Genomic DNA, 16,352 nt, shown 5'->3' with positions numbered 1-16,352 from the left:
TCGTAAACAGAAATTAACACTTCAATCCCCTTTGTCGACAGAAATTCAACACTCCGGCCTGCTCAGGCTCTCTCAGGCATTAAAGGAGAAAATGTAATTATGTTATTATTACAGCACCACCACAAAACACAAAAGCATCCTTTAAAGGGGGGCGAAGAACTTCTTTCCCTCCAGGCTAAGAAACCGATGGCTTGCAGTCAATGTACTGACATCTTGAAGTATTTATTCTTAATTATATCATAGAGTTATATTAAGTTCTAATCATTCAAATCAGGAAAAAGGCTACTCTGATAATGAAAAAGCACTTTAAAGAAGAAAGCAAATGAAATACAATTAATCATATCGTCACTTTCTAAAAATAATGTATTAAATAATCTATTAAATATCTTACATCGTCTGACAAAAAAAAAAAATCCTCATGATGCTTGCCCCCGCTGCTGAAATCAGCTAAATCTTTAGTTATGTCATCAAATCGTTTAATTCTAACCCTGAAATGAAATTATACATTTGGTTGAATTGTTCCGGTTTTCTCTTGGGGAAAAAAATGGGGAAAAATTACTTTGGCCATTATTTTAGGAACGTGACGATATGTTTGATTCACATGATTTTTATCCTCACCTTTGACTTTAAGCGAGAGGTGGAGTACACCCAGAGCTGTTTGCCAGCCAGTCACAGGACACATAACCAACTAGTCATACTCCAATTCTTACCTAATGCACAATTTAGAGTATTCAAATGAGCAAGGAAGCATGTTTTTGGAGCGTGGGAGGAAGTCGGAAAAAACGTCAGAAGACCCACACCAGCAAGGAACAAACATGTACACTCCACACAGGAAGGCCAGATCCGGAATTGATATATCATCTTAAATGATTTTCGCGGAAAGGGTGCAGGATTCTGCTGTTTTCTATAACTAGCAGTGTGGTCTCCATTTCAAGTCAAATTTCAATTACCACCAGTATTGGTTTCTTTCCCTGTGAAGTACTAAAGCAAAATGTTTACTAAGCAAAAATACTGTAGGTAAGACAAGGAAGAGCAACAAGCTAAATAAACAATGAACTTGAATCACAAGTTCTACGCTGACAGCTTGACAAAGACCAACCAGGGTGACTAATATAAATAAAAAAGGACATAAATTCATATAGATATCTTATTTTCATGAATAATGGAGGTTTGTCTGCCTCAAGAGGAGATGGCCAAGACAACAGTAAATTGCATTTATCAAACTCACATTAAAATGAGAACGTTTCAGTAAAAATTGACTTAAACTATTATATATCTAAGGTGTGTTCCTCACTGCTGACCTTTGAGTGTGTTGTAAATAGATACACTTCTTCTTGTGCAGTAAGACAGGAGGACGCCTCTCATTCAATAAAGTGAAAGTCAATAAGGAAGTGCCTCGCCATAAAGTTGATCTAATCTTGTGTAGTGCCCGTGTGTGAGTTAATCTCATACACGTTCACTGGACATTTCATTAGGTACACCAGCGCAACAAAATTGACTATGGGACAAATATGCCACTGATAAATTGAATGTTCTGAGCTCCTGTTTTGTCCATATTGTCATGGAGGAATTGCACTGATGCAATTGTATATTTCCCTTGGCTGACGTCATGTTGTCTCTTTAAAACACCTCAAGACAGAAATGGAACTATTTCCCCATCTACGCCTGCGGTGTATAATGACGAGAAGGGCAATGAAATGCAGCTTGACCTCTGCAGACACCCATTGCTAGTCATACAATAGAAAATTAGCTTTGTGTGTTATTAAAAAGATATCCGTCCTTGCGTCCGTCCGTCCACCATCTCTCTCTCTCTCTCTCTCTGTGAAAGGTAAAAACGGAGTTAGCTGCACCCCAACCCCTTTCATACAAAAACGCGCGCACGCAAACGTTCGTAATTTTGAAATGACTATGTTACGTAACGTCGACAGACAAAAAAAATCTCTTTTTTTTTATTTCCGGTGATAAATTTAGCAGATGATGGTAATATGGCTCAATAAAGTTTAGATGCACTATCTTGCGTTGTATCTTTACACTAAAACGGTACTTAAATATAATGGTGAGTCATTATTATTTCTTTATGTTTTCCAGCATACCAACATTACAAAACGGCATTACAAATTGGATGGGCATGTGAGGAGAAACGCACAGACAACTGACAAAACAAGGCAACACTTCCAAACACACGACCACTAACAATTACTTAACCTGGAGTGCCCTGCAGTCACCGTTTTGAGTGACAGGTCTTTGAGCCAATAGCGCGCGGAGGACATGCCTCTCAGAGCCAATCATCTTTGTCAGTTGGCCAGTGGCGTGTTTCCGTGTGATTTCGTCCTTCCACGGCCTTGCTTGACTGCGGCTGGGAAGTAACGACGAGGTTGGGAATGTTGGAGCCGGGCAAGTAGCTGCCAAACCCACCTAGGGGAATGCAAAACTTGGCAGCCGAGTTGTGCATTTTAAGACATTTGTGCGTGCCCAAACAGCCCCATTTCTCCAATCGTTCGGTTTCTCATGGAAGCGGATGGATTTGTAAGGAGGCGTCGGATGACAGCGGAGTCTGCAGGCAACGATCCCGGGGTTGCTGGCGCATCAGCCGGGGCAGAAGTTCGATGGCTGGGGGGCAGGTTCCTGGGAGTTTCCGAAAGTATCGTGGGTAGCCTGTCGCCGAGGATCGGAGGCGAAACCGAACTACCGACTGTTGACTTCACCCGTAACGCACAGGATCAAAGTGATGACTCTGAACCGGACTACGAGGGCTTGCCACAGGGAGCCTCCACCAGCACGCACATGTTGGCCGGAGCCGTGGCCGGGATCATGGAGCACTGCCTCATGTTCCCCATCGATTGTGTCAAGGTAGCCTAGCTCGGCGGCGGTTAACTCGTTGCACCATTTAGCCCATTTCTTCGCAATACATGTTGATATACTCTCATTGCTGTTAGCTTAGCTCGTTAGCCTCCCATGCTAACCCAAACACGCGTCAGAGCTGAGCACAAGGTCAGCGGTTAGCTTCTCCTAGGTAACGCGTTAGCATGCTAACCTTAACTAGTTAAGCGACGTTTGCTTGTTAACGTACCATTTACACTAGCTTGTTTTTAAACCGAGTCTCCCGTTAGGCGTCTCGTTTGTCGCGAAATACAAGTAAAATCCCCGATTAGCTTGTTTCGTAACCAATGTCTAGGCGTTTATTTGGAGGGAAACTGAATTTTGAAAAAGTTGCTAACATGTGTCAACAGTTGGTTGCTCAGCCATGCCTGAGCCACTGAGCTAGCTATCTATCAATCAATCAGTTTTATTTGCGCAGTAGGTCCAAGGAATATACAAACAGGATACCCAATGTAAAGAAAACAACAACGCATAACTACACAGAAAGAAGCACAAGTAAAAATATATTTTCGTTCAACAAGTTTTCACCATGACAATTTCACATTTTTCAGAAAGCATCCATATGATATGTAATGTGAGTAAAATTATTTATTTTAAACTACTCCAGGTCAAAGGTAATGATTATTATTCAGGTTATTCTAAGTTCATCTCTTAAACACGAGGTCAGAGGTTATAATCGTAAAAAAGAATATGTACCATTCTAAGTGACCCCAAACTTTTAGAACACCAATTTATGAAAATCAGCACAAAAATGGCAACTGTACCTTTAATCTCGTGATCTGGAAGTGGTATGATGTAGCACACCTCATGTTTGACAATTAATGAATGAGTCAACTCATTTATCCCGTCGATTTCTTCGAACAGTCTGTAACATTTCACTTGTACTTGTCACACGACTTAGGATACAAGAACAGTAAACTCTGTGAACACAGTATTATATATGAAGTTGGTATTTTTAAAGGTGTTATAAGGCAGTCTTTTAATCACTTTTGCTCACTGAGGATGCGTTGTTTGTGTTTCTTTGTTGGCTGGGTTTGTCCAGACCTGTTGACCGCAAGGCCAGTCAGTTGCTCTCGATCATTACATTGGACGGATGATACAAAATAAGCTTAGGACATCCAGCTGTCCATGTCACACTGAATAGCAGCTCACACGCCCACCCTTCATCCACGTCTCGAACAACTGTGGTCCTCTCGCACAACCGCATTTATTATTTTTCATTTGTTTGATATTTGTATCTTCCAAGGCGGTTTCATATAAATGCTCCAGAACCAGTTGATCACAGTGAATATTGAACTTTTTTGAAATTTTGTGAGCACCTCATTTTTTTTTGGGGGGGGGGGCCTCACTTCATATAGCTTGAAATCAGGCCCCTGCCTTGACAATTTATGAATATTAAAATAATTTGGTATTTTTATGGTCAGTGTCAATCTCCAATTGTGAAGCGTCATTCTGCTTTTGGGTCGGTATAACGACGGAGGTCCATCTACTTACCAAGGCTAAAGTGATAATAAACTTATAATTACGGGAAATATTCATATGAAAAACATTTCTATGCCATAAATATCAATAAAATAAAATTTAGCAGTAAGTCTGGTGGTAACCAAGCATGCCTTTGTGCGTGTGCCACAGGATAGGGATCACCAGCATGGCGCCCACGAGCACCAGTTCGCCTCTAACGGACCACATGAGTTGCTTGTGCTATAAATGGCTTACCGATTGATGGGACATTGTGATTTTGGGGAATGTTATAAAAGTAAGCAGCGATTTAGAAACATAGTGTTGCTTATTCATATCTACTGTATGTATTTTCTACCACGTTAAATCTTTTTTAATAATCATTGTGCGAAACCATAAACACGATCTGTGTAATGTGAGCTAAATTGTTAGTTCCGAAGTGCGTTTCAAAGTGGCATCCCGTTGCATACAATGTAACTCAATTTTTAAAAGGTTGGTGACCTCTGACATTCTGAGACAAACTGGTTCATTGCTCGCCGTTGGGATCCACTGTAAACCGAGAACATCCTGTTCCACATGTCTAACTTGGCTTATGTGTGCCGCAATGCCTAGCGTTCTATTAGCCCTGCATTCCTGATAGCACAAGCTCTCACGAGGCCGTGTTTATTCTTTGCCCAAGCCCCCTGCATGTGTACACAGACCGGAGGTCACTTGTCAGATCGGCCATATAGCCGGAACGCTGCCGTTGAAGGATTATGTCACTATTGGTGTCCCCTCTTTATTTAATACCAGAGAGAACTTGATTGGCGGAGTCCGAGATTAATTTATTGCCGTTTACATTTGCGGACACAAAGAAAGTTATGATCTCGGGTCAGTGGGAACACAGGCAGGATATACGCCGTGTCCTCGTGACCCTGGCGCTTGTAACTTCTTGCTTCCTTCTATTCAATTATGCTTGTACACCGACACGTTCCACACACCCTTCTTCCAAGCATTATTTGCTAATGAGGCTCTTTGATTGCTTTGTAATTGTTGACTTTGCCCCATTTTCATTCCTCCCCAGACGAGAATGCAGAGCCTCCAGCCCGACCCGGCCGCCCGTTACCGGAACGTGATGGATGCCCTGCGCCGTATCGTGGCCACGGAGGGAGCGTGGCGGCCAATGAGAGGCCTGAACGTGACCGCCGTCGGGGCGGGGCCTGCCCACGCCCTGTACTTTGCCAGCTATGAGAAACTCAAAAAGACTCTGAGTGATGTGATCCACCCCGGCGCTAACAGCCATTTGGCTAATGGTACCATCAAAAACTTACCGATTACACAAATAGGCCGTGCTGTAGGATGATACAAAACCATACTGATGTTTTATACTCGGGCCCATTTACGATCTTGGCCCATTAGTACGTGCTACAACATTCTGGCATCTGATTGGACAAAACATTTCCATTGCAACTGTTGCCGGTATAGTTCTGTCGCTAAATTCTGGCCAGATTTGACTCAATTCCCGTGCATGGAAATCCTTACACTGAATGCTATTGTTCCTTTTTCCGTGTTTTCCCTACTTTCTCTCTTCCTTCTCTCCAGAATATTGGGAGGCTGTGTAAGTCCTCTTACGCCCCTCCAAACAACTCTTCACTTCGTTTTTCCTCCCATAGGTGCAATGCACAATGTTGTCCACTAGATGTCAAGCATGACCGGACAACTTGCTGAGTAATGCAGAACAATGCCATGTTTGTTAATCGCAGAGGCTTGCTGGTGATGTTTTCATACTTTTTTTATTTCCCAGAAGCCAGTAAGCCACGTGAATGTTCCCAATAATCTTTGATAATTTTAATGTCTGAGATGTGTTAATTGCAGGAACGGCGGGATGCGTGGCCACTCTGCTTCACGATGCAGCCATGAACCCATCAGAAGGTACAGGCCTGTTTATTTTTGTATTATTTTTATAAAAGCAAAACCCCAGAATTCAGTGGTAATAATTGTTGAATTATAACAAGGAACAGTTCAGAGAGAGGAAAAAATCTATTTTTTAAAAATGCTGCTAAGGATTTAATATACATTTTCCACAAAACCTTGCGACAGGGGGGCCAAACAAAAAAAAAAAACATTTTTGTTTTTAAATGGCAAATTTTTCACTAGCCCACTCATTTCTTTTTCTTTTTTTCTGTCTTCAACTGCTTCCCGCAACCCCCCTCACCCCGGACATCTTCATGCTCGTCACGCGGTCCGCCGTAGTTGTGAAGCAGCGCATGCAGATGTATAACTCCCCGTACCGCGGCGCGTTGGACTGTATACGCGCCGTGTGGCAGAAGGAAGGCCCCCGCGCATTCTACCGCAGCTACACCACCCAGCTGACTATGAACGTACCCTTCCAAGCGCTCCACTTCATGACTTACGAATACCTGCAGGAGCTGCTCAACCCCCACAGACAATATAACCCCTCATCCCACATGCTGTCCGGCGCCCTGGCCGGGGCGTTGGCCGCCGCCGCCACCACGCCGCTGGACGTGTGCAAGACCCTCCTCAACACCCAAGAGTCGCTCGCCCTCAGCTCCCTGTCGGCAAACCAAGGAGCCCACAGACATATCACGGGCCTGGCCCACGCCTTCCGGACTGTTTACAGGCTGGGCGGCCTGCGGGGGTACTTCAAGGGAGTGCAGGCGAGAGTCATCTACCAGATGCCCTCCACGGCCATCAGCTGGTCTGTGTACGAGTTCTTCAAGTACGGACTCACCAAGCACCAGCACGACAAGAGGCGAGCGCAGCAGATGGAGGCGTAGATCGTGACGCCGCGACGTGAAGCCAGCTTGTAACGCACAGCTCATGAAAATCACACCAAGACCCATCTCCACTGTTTCTCTCCTGAAAGAGTTTTTAAAACGCCGTTTGCTGATTACGCACATTTTCATTTACGTTGCTAAGCAAAATAAAAGTCACAGAAGTAGAATTGTCAAACTAGAGGCCACGGGTTGTGACCACAAGAGGGCAATAGTGTTATTTTCTTAACCTTTGTTATGGGCTCACCTTTTATTTAATTATTTTTACACACCCAATACTTGAGGTTTGCAGTGCAGATTCTTTTCGCAGAAGTGTGGGAGTGATTTTTTTTAATTACTATTTAAAATTATGGGGGAAACTGGAACCCTGCAGTCATTTAAATGATTCTAACCAAATCTGAATTTAAATATTTTGAGGCGATTGCATGGATTTAAGTCCCCCCCCCCCCTCTCTATTTGCCCACCCCCTTATTTTTCCTTTTTTTTTTATTTACGTCCACAGCTAGACTTTAGGTATATCTAAAGCTTAAATGTAATTTATTTTCAACTTCTCCCACGTAAAAATGTGATCCATTGCCTGTTGGCATCATTTGTTTTGTGGCGCTTCCATTGACACCCAACTGTCAGCGATTCACCATTATTGCCTTGTCTGCAGATGGCTGTTCTGAAGGCTGATGTTAGTTTCTCTCACTGCTACTACTGAGCGTGTTAAAGTCATGGTCTTTGAACGTACAGGTTGCATGGAATGGAATAGTTTGCGCCCCAAAAATCAAGAGTCAGCTTTATAAGCTATGTTGGAAAATGTTGCTATCGTGCCCATGTTGACAAAATGGAAGCTGTCATTCTTACTGTTTCTGAATTGCACTCATCATCAAATAATAAATTGTGAGCAGTGGACAGTGCTCATAAATGATTCAAACTCATTTTGGTTGCTATTTTTTTTTTCTTAATTGTTCAGCAAACAACAATGCATAGAATCAGTACCAGCGGGATATTTGAAAATTCCAGCAGAACATCTAACTGATGTTTAGTCTAAAACAAAGTTTGATGGGTAAAGTTGTTTAGTCTTCACGAGTGCCGGTGCAGCTTTCACTTTTACCTGAAGACTGAAAATACACGTGCACAAAGAAAAACAAGCAAACAAGACTAGGCTATGGTATCGCAAATGCAAATGATGCATGAAGTATGTCTTCAGTGCAAAGAAACAAAGTGAACATCAACGGGTACACCATGTCGAAGGAGGAAGGCAAGTATGGAGTCATACAAGACACATCTCAAACTGGCTCTGATAATTATCTCAAATTAACACAAAATTATATATTGTGGAGAAGTAAAATGAAAGTACTGTACTCACATAACGTGTCTGTCTTGCCCCTCTACTTTGTAGCCCAAACATGAAGAAAAGGGGCGATTGTTGTCTCAAGTCAATAATTGCCAGAAATTCCTCCAAATATATGGTATATTTTATGCCTTGGAAATTCTTTTGGTCCATTCTCCTGACTGATAACTTTTACCTAACCCTCTGATGCTTTGGGAGCTCTTTGCCGAACAAGATTAGTGCTGTAACGTGTGATTACAAAAATGTCCAGGAAAGCCTACTAGAACATCTGAACTTGATTTTGCAGTTAATTAAAGGCACATTAAATATCGGTAAAAGCAGAAAATGGCTTAGTGTATATCAGCTGTTCATGAGTGGAATTTCCTGAGCGTGAAGGCTGTTCTTTATCTCAAGTCCTCATCGTAGCTGATGAAGAGTGTATGTAAATATATTTACAGCACAATACACAGTTTGATAATATTTTGACCAAGACCTTGTCAACTGTGTCACTAGGTTAAAGCAGATGTCCACATTTCCCACAAAGCCTAAGTGTATTTGGCGTAATCTCAGGCCATTTATTATTTTCTTGAAACACCCGCACACCAACTCATGTACAGTATCGTTGTTGAAAAAGACCCTCGTGTTGACAAAGGGCTGTCAGATGGATATGCACACACTCCCTTGTGTATGGTTATGAGTCTGTGTTTTGGAAATTCAAGCCTCTGCCCAAAATCCCTGAGAGCAAGCACCTGTGGACGTGTTCCTATTTTCACACACACATGCACACACACCAAGGCAATTTTGGAATATGAATCTCTTCCTCTGTTTCGGATCTCCCTGGACTGCCCTCCTTTGCATAGACTGTCCTATACTGTATTATCCCAAAGGTTACAAGCGAAGCGTTCTGTAGTTTCAGAAAGCCAACCCTTGGTGAAAGTGTGAAACCTTGGGATTGTCTGTAACGTTGCACCATTGTTATGGATGAACGCACACTTTCTCTCCCACTCACACCCATGCCTCTTTTCTCTTTGAAAATGCGATCGAGGTCATTAAATCTTCATTGGAACACTTCAGACTGGAACTTAAGATCTAGCTCACAGCTCCTGTGCACGTCCACGCTCATGTGCGAAGTGCCGTGTGGGCGTGCGTGTTCTCAAGCAACACAGGTGCAGTCAGGGACACTGAAGAGGAAACAGACCTCCCTGCCCTTTAGAACTTGATCTTGAAAAGTAAGCTGTCCTCTGTCTCTGTCAAATTAGCGGAGCTGCTGTGCCTTCCAGCTCTTGTCAGTGCTAACTGCTCTGATGACACCTTTGAACCCGTATGGGTTATTGCAAAAATCATGTTTTTCCAAATCATCCAGGAGGGCTAGGGTCACTTTCACCCACAGCAAGCTGCCAGGGGTCCGTTTTTGGACATTTTTCCAAGTTTAAGGTAGTTTGGTGGATGCTGCCTGTGCCCCTTTTAGGTTGGTATGCCCTGAAATGTAAAAAAATAAATAAATAAACTGGTTGGATGACTAACTGGTATTCGAATGTGGTTATTAAGTAAACCTTTCAAATCCTTTCCGGACCAATAAATGACACAAAAATACACATTTCCGAAAGGGTCCATTTCCTGACTTTTTTTCAAATGTATTTATTTATTTATTAAATCTGAAGGTAATGAAAAATGTGGTTTTTGTGGCCAGTCATGCCGGCACTCTTAAAGGCAGTGCTTCTAAAATAGTGGGGTGCCCACCCCCAAGGTGGCGCGTGGTGCGATGCTGAGGCTGGAGCGTGTGACCCTGGGGAACATGCTTTTTTTCCCGCCGTACTCCAATAAAGTGTAATTGCACATCCACTCCACTAGTTGGCAGTGTCGCTCTCGAATATTAACTCTATGGTGTAGGTTTGTTTTGCAACAAAAATGCTTTTATTTATAGTTGCGACGGAGAGTGAGTGGTGGTGGGGGGGGGGCGCAAATTGTTTTCTTCTTGCTGGAGTGGGCGTAACAGAAAATAATTGAGAAGTACTGGTTTGAGGGTTGAGGCTAGAGATGCGGAAAGCTTGTTTCATGATATTCGCCCGTTTGTTCAAACAAGTGTGATTTGTCTTGATGGCAGAGAGAAGAAAGAGTTTTGATTGTATCTCTTCAAATTGTGTGGAAAGGAGTAAACTGTGGGAGAAATCGGAGAGGCCACAGGGATTTGTGTGCTTGGCTTGTGATGGATGTGGCGTCCCCATAGGGGAGGTGATATAGTTTAGGAGAGAGGTCTTGAGGTTTCACTGTAAATGTTTACATTCCCTAGTGTACTGTTATCTGCTAAATGTTTCTGGAACAAGCCTAAAAATCTTCCTGGGTGAGACTCCGAACACACGAGGTTAGGTCAAACTAGCAGTATCCCGCCCCGTGTCTGCGGAGGCCTTGTAGAAACACCTGTCATCTGAAGTCGGAAACAGTATTTGTTTTAAAAAGTCATTCTTCTGTATTGCATCTACTTTGGCGTGGGCATTTTATGTAAATGTATTTTAATTTATTTGACCATTTATACCAAGGTGACTGAGTGTAATTTTGCGTCTTAGAGGGAAAGTCTGTTTAAAAAAAATAGTTTAAACACTGTGTTCTGCTTAGTCCCGCATTTGTGAAATATGTGTTAAGCAGTAAAATTGACCAGTTTTTATCCTTCTGAATTTGGACTTGCAAGGTTTTCAAGCTGAGTTGTGATTGGACGTTACCCAGCCCTATGTAACTGTGACGTCATTTTCACTGCAGCAAGTGGCAAAATGGCCGACCTTTGAGATTTGCTACTTAATTCATATTGCACAAACAGTACTAATAAAGTCATTTTTTTACATTGACTTTAAAGATCTTTAAAATAATAAAATGTGTATCTGGTGAATTACTCTAACATGAGAATAGGATTTTCTTGACTCGATTTACACATTTATGGATAAATGATGGCAAACATTTTGTTAAAATTTGCAATATCAAAATGTTTCAAATAAATCGACAAGGTTTACTTCATAGGTTATATACAATTTATTTTAAAAAAAATATTGGATTTCATCTTATTAATATTTAATATTTAAAACTGTCCTGTGCCAATTTGTTGACCCGTGTGCGTGAGTATGTGTGTGTGGTATACGTGGCTTCTTTATTGACCTTCGGAGAGTTCATTGCATCAATTATGTACAGTATGGAATCAAATCTACAATCATTTCCATTTTATAATTGACATCTTATTCACTCTATGGCCCTCGCAGGATTTAATAAAATGACCCCTGATAGGTAAAAGGTCCCTCAGCCCTAATGAGGTGCGCATGTGTGTGTGTGTTAAGTATTTGGTTGCCATGGGAGCCTTTTGTCTGTGGGACGCCACCTCACTCCGATGAGCCATGCTATCTTTGGAGGCATGCAGATAGCGATCGCTTCACTCTGCCGTCGTCCGGCCTGCGTCCTCAGGCACCGCCGTCCTGTCGCCAGCTTTATTTACACTATTTCACCGCCGTGCACCGCGAACGCACAGACCAGGGGGAAGTGAGTGTCCATCATGGAGACAAACGCTCTGTTTATGTTGTCATTCGCCTCCATTAGTGACAGCCTGCAAGGAGGTGACCCGCTAATGGAATCGAATTAACGCACACGCGTGCACGTCCCAATCAACTACAGGAGGTGTATGTGGATTAATACGCAGAGCAATGTTTCATCATCGTTGTATTTCCAATTTTTTTTTTTTAATGCATCTTGTGAGGTTGTCTGGTTAATGTCCATCTGCAAATCCTGACCGGAAGTACATTCTCCAAGTTTCTGGTTCTCGTCTCAGCAAATACTCCTTGGAACGTTCTCACAGGAAAGACACTAATACTATTTAAAGATTAGTGTCACTTTTTTAAAAAGATAGCTCGAGGCATTTTTTTAAAGTTCACGCATGAGTGTGCAAAAGTCTTAGGACACCACGAGCACTAAAATCGCTGTTTTCCATTACTTAACCTTAAATGAGATATATTGCATTGGTTTTTTTTTGTTAACTTTATTTACACTGACAATGGTTTTGCTTCATAGTATTTGTGTGAAATTTAGCTAAACCTAATTATAGAATGAAGCTTGTATTGCTGCTGAATTTTACTTGTATTGAGGTTGGGGGTGGCCAATACAGCATTTCCGAAATGTAGAATAATGGCCAAATAATTTATCGTACGGACCTTAACTATACTAAAAAATGTTTTGTCAAAATCAGCCGCACACTTTAAGGCAGCCAGTCATGCAGCCAATAAGTGGAGAACGTAATGCAAATAATAAAAACGTTTTCAATAATTCGATATAATGGAACATATTTTTATAAAATGGTTATATTATCATAAGTATAATACAAAATTAAACTAAAACAAGTCAAAAAGCTTCAGGTGTGGGCCTACCTTGACTGACTTTAATTAAGATTTCCCTTATAGAGTGCCCATGAGCAGAGGAAAGTCTAACTTACTGGCGATGATTAATGCATTGAGTTGATAAATCAATAATGAAAATCTGTTCGCTTTATTCTTGCAATAAATCAAATACTGCGTGTTGAACAATTTAATACACACTTTCAAACAAAATTTAGAAATGAATGCCACTGTCAGCATTTTATCATTCATATATATAATTATCAGTTTATTGGACTACATGGGCGTAAACAACCATAAATACAACTGCTCCGTTAATTCACTGACAAAAAAAAAATGTGTCACGCGTGCATGTTGTGAAGGAAAACAATATTTAGCCTATATATCGCAATAAAAATAAACATATCCAAAAGATGAGGCCTCAAGATCAAGATCCTCACGTTGGCTGCATTACAGCATCTTCATTGACAACATTCAGCAAACAAAAAAGGTTTTGTCCACACTGGATAAAATGTAGGCTATTGCATTTTTTTTTCAGTCAAACCTTTAAATTACGGTTGCACTCCATTCCGAATAAAGTCATCATCCCCAAAAGGGATACATCCAAGCTGCGCGTCCAAAGGTGCATTACCACGCCCTGATGCCTTGCAAAGTTCCCTGGCACGGAGGGACCACCGCCCCCTGCGCGGACTGGTTCTGCGTCTGCGCGCCCAGGGGTCCCAAATTCATGTTCATGAAGGCGTTGGCCGCGCTGTTGGAGGCTGGCAGAGCAGGTAAACTAGTACAAGAGTAAGTGTTAGTGTACACCGAGTTGTTGTAGCTGTACGCCGGGTAGCCGTTGTAGCCGTACGCGCTCGGAGCTCCCACCGCTGAGTAGGAAGTGTTATAGGTCGGGGATCCAGTTAAACAAGGCCTGCCGTCCCGAACCAGCACCGGCACGGCCACTCTCCTAGGCGGTGGCGGAGGCGGAGGCGGCGGTGGACCCGGCGGGTGATGATGATGATGGTGGTGGTGGTGATGTCCGGCCATCTCCAGAGTCTTGTCCTGTCGCTGCCTCTTGCATTTGTACCTCCGGTTCTGGAACCAGATTTTCACCTGCGTGGGCGTGAGTTTGAGCGAGCCGGCCAGGTGCTCTCTCTCTGGGGCGGACAGGTAGCGCTGCCGCTTGAAGCGACGCTCCAGCTCGAATACTTGAGTCTGAGAGAAGAGAACCCTGGGCTTCCTCCTGGTCCGCTGCTGCTTGCCGGGCGGCTTGTCGGCCTCCTCGCCCCGCGAAGCACCGCCGACCTCTGCGTGACGACCCATGCAAATTTTAAATACAATTGCATGACATGTCCATATGCCGTACACACACACACACACACACACACACACATATATATATATATATATATATATATATATATATATATATATATAAAATAATAAAATAACTCAGTTTTATTTACTTGCAAATAGTCTTCCATATTAATTGTACATCTTTATCACATCTCAGAATAAAACAAGAAACAAGAAACAAGCCTGTGAAGATGACGCCGTTTAGATCTTATTTAAGAATCAAAGAAAGCTATTAGAACAGTCTTTGAATTAAATATATTTCATATTTGGTGATTTTGCATTAATCCAAGAGATTATTCAAGTAAATAATTGTTACAATCTTCACAAAAATGTAGTTGAAGAATGTGAATAATTGGAATTAATCATTGAATTTGTTTGGGATTAGTTAGTTAAAAATAGATTCGCTTGACAGCGCTAATATATATTTGTATTTGTTTTCCTGTGTTTATTTGCAAAATGACAATGTTCAATAATATATATTTAGATAATATTAAAAACGAAAAAAGTAATATTAAAAACGTGACTAGTCTATCTATCTATCTATCTCTCTATTTAAATATTTCTACACAAAAACGTTGACAATTGAAGCATTACATATAAACATTTTTATTCTGCATGATCTTTATATTGTATTTATATGGCACAGAACTATGCCAATTTAAGAATATAGATATAGAAACGTATATTAAAAAAAAATTGAATGTATTTTTTGACATGGGATACATTTCTTTAACACACAAATTGAGACTTAAAAACCCCCCAAAACATTTCACGTCCAAATCTTAAAAAAAACGTGATTATTTCTCATGAGATGCTCGTATTTGACACAAAACGTCAGTCAATAGAAAATAACTTGTAAGATATATTCAATATATGGATTTTGAAATGCAGCTAATTCTCGTTATATAAATAAAACTTCAGACAGCACTTTTAATGTCTATTAACTCTAATAATACACGAAATATATGTGCATAAATATTAAAGCTGTTGAGTTGACAAGTTTCACTCACTGGTCACTTCGTTATATACTTGAAGCATTTAGTGGAATATAATCCAAGAATATGACGGTGCTCAATTTTGAGTGTCATTGTGATAATTAATTTAACATATGTTTATTATCGTGGTTGTGGTTCGCAGTGGTGTAAAATTGCGCAGGTGGTTTTCATGCTCCTCACGAACACTCCAAATACGAGCACTATCGAATATGAGCACTACTGTTCACTTTCAGATTTATTTCCAAGGCAAAATATTAGAAACATTTCCTGACGTTAAGACGCAAGGCAATGAACAAACCCGAATAACTCTTTGAAAGTGTCAACTGTCAAAAGTGACGATTATACAACTCTTGCGTCAGCTTTCGTGCGTTTACCTCAAAAATAAGGGCACGTTCTTCAACTTTTTGTTTTGCAACTCCTGTCAACAGCACTTATATTTGCATTAAATGTATCACTGTTTTCGATTTGATCAACGAAACGTCGAATTCGAGCAATGTGGATTTAAGTACGTTTCGCAAGTTATTAAAAAAAATTGACACGAACACTCACAAATTGATATGTTTAATATTCCTATGGTGAACTCACTGGCGTCTCGGTCCTCCTGCTCGGTCTCCAGTTCCAGGTCCGCAGGATGGATCTGCGCCGGGTTGCCGAACATCTCCGCCGGCAGCCCGGACTCAACGTGCAGCCGGTCGGGTCCGGCGAGCGCGCCCAGGTACGACATTCTCTCGTCGCACTCGGAGCTGATGGGACTCGGGCTGTCCCTGCGCGCCAGCATGCACGAGGGCGGCGAGTGCGCTCGCAGAACTCCGGACTGAAACGGCAGCGCGCCCGACAGACCCGAGAGGCACGATCTGAGCTGGAATTCTTGCGATTGCTGTTGCAGCTCCAACTTCAAGATGTCCTTGACCGAAAAAGGCGTGCTGGAGGATGTTATAACCGGACTGGGGAGCATGGTGTCCACCGGTAGAATAAAAATATTTACGTGTCCAAATAGAATGTCCCGTGCGTAAAGGTGTTCCCCCCCCCCGTCTTCTTTCAAAACAAGACCGTCTGTGGGGACATCCCTCTCCTTCGGCTGCACGTCAATGACTGCAGGGCGAGGTGGGAAGGATTGAATTGGGGGTGGTGTTGATCCTGTTTGGTTGGAGTTAAGAGAGAGAGAGCTAGATGAGCCAAGATGCTGTCCTCTCTCTCCCTGAAGGGACTGATTGAGATCCAATCC

General features: G+C 42.0%; 2 protein-coding genes across 2 annotated transcripts; one reads left to right on the top strand and one right to left on the bottom strand.

Moving 5' to 3' along the window:
- The first annotated feature begins 2,298 nt into the window (after positions 1-2,298).
- slc25a28 (solute carrier family 25 member 28) lies at positions 2,299-8,035 on the top strand. The gene is made up of 4 exons (XM_088305467.1): positions 2,299-2,850; positions 5,402-5,630; positions 6,193-6,249; positions 6,571-8,035. Exons 1-4 carry the CDS (start codon positions 2,509-2,511, stop codon positions 7,113-7,115), a joined length of 1,173 nt encoding a protein of 390 aa, XP_088161593.1. The 5' UTR covers positions 2,299-2,508; the 3' UTR covers positions 7,116-8,035.
- A 4,999-nt stretch (positions 8,036-13,034) lies between these two features.
- nkx2-3 (NK2 homeobox 3) lies at positions 13,035-16,147 on the bottom strand. Its single transcript, XM_088305059.1, has 2 exons — positions 15,713-16,147; positions 13,035-14,083 (listed from the first exon to the last, which is right to left on the bottom strand). Exons 1-2 carry the CDS (start codon positions 16,080-16,082, stop codon positions 13,422-13,424), a joined length of 1,032 nt encoding a protein of 343 aa, XP_088161185.1. The 5' UTR covers positions 16,083-16,147; the 3' UTR covers positions 13,035-13,421.
- Positions 16,148-16,352: the final 205 nt, after the last annotated feature.

Source organism: Idiotropiscis lumnitzeri, chromosome 9 (genome assembly GCF_059441095.1).
Source record: "Idiotropiscis lumnitzeri isolate Australia: NSW breed Sydney's pygmy pipehorse chromosome 9, RoL_Ilum_1.0, whole genome shotgun sequence".
In the NCBI taxonomy this organism is placed as follows: domain Eukaryota; kingdom Metazoa; phylum Chordata; class Actinopteri; order Syngnathiformes; family Syngnathidae; genus Idiotropiscis; species Idiotropiscis lumnitzeri.
The sequence above is the reverse complement of the archived record's forward strand: the minus strand, read 5'-3'. Positions and strand labels throughout refer to the sequence as shown.

Excerpts from the sequence above, each read along its gene's own strand:
- slc25a28 (XM_088305467.1), top strand. The coding sequence starts at position 2,509 with ATGGAAGCGGATGGATTTGTAAGGAGGCGTCGGATGACAGCGGAGTCT. Across the intron at positions 2,851-5,401 it reads TCCCCATCGATTGTGTCAAG|ACGAGAATGCAGAGCCTCCA; the intron begins GTAGCCTAGCTC and ends ATTCCTCCCCAG. Across the intron at positions 5,631-6,192 it reads TAACAGCCATTTGGCTAATG|GAACGGCGGGATGCGTGGCC; the intron begins GTACCATCAAAA and ends TGTTAATTGCAG.
- nkx2-3 (XM_088305059.1), bottom strand. The coding sequence starts at position 16,082 with ATGCTCCCCAGTCCGGTTATAACATCCTCCAGCACGCCTTTTTCGGTC. Across the intron at positions 14,084-15,712 it reads GCAGGAGGACCGAGACGCCA|AGGTCGGCGGTGCTTCGCGG; the intron begins GTGAGTTCACCA and ends GTCGTCACGCAG.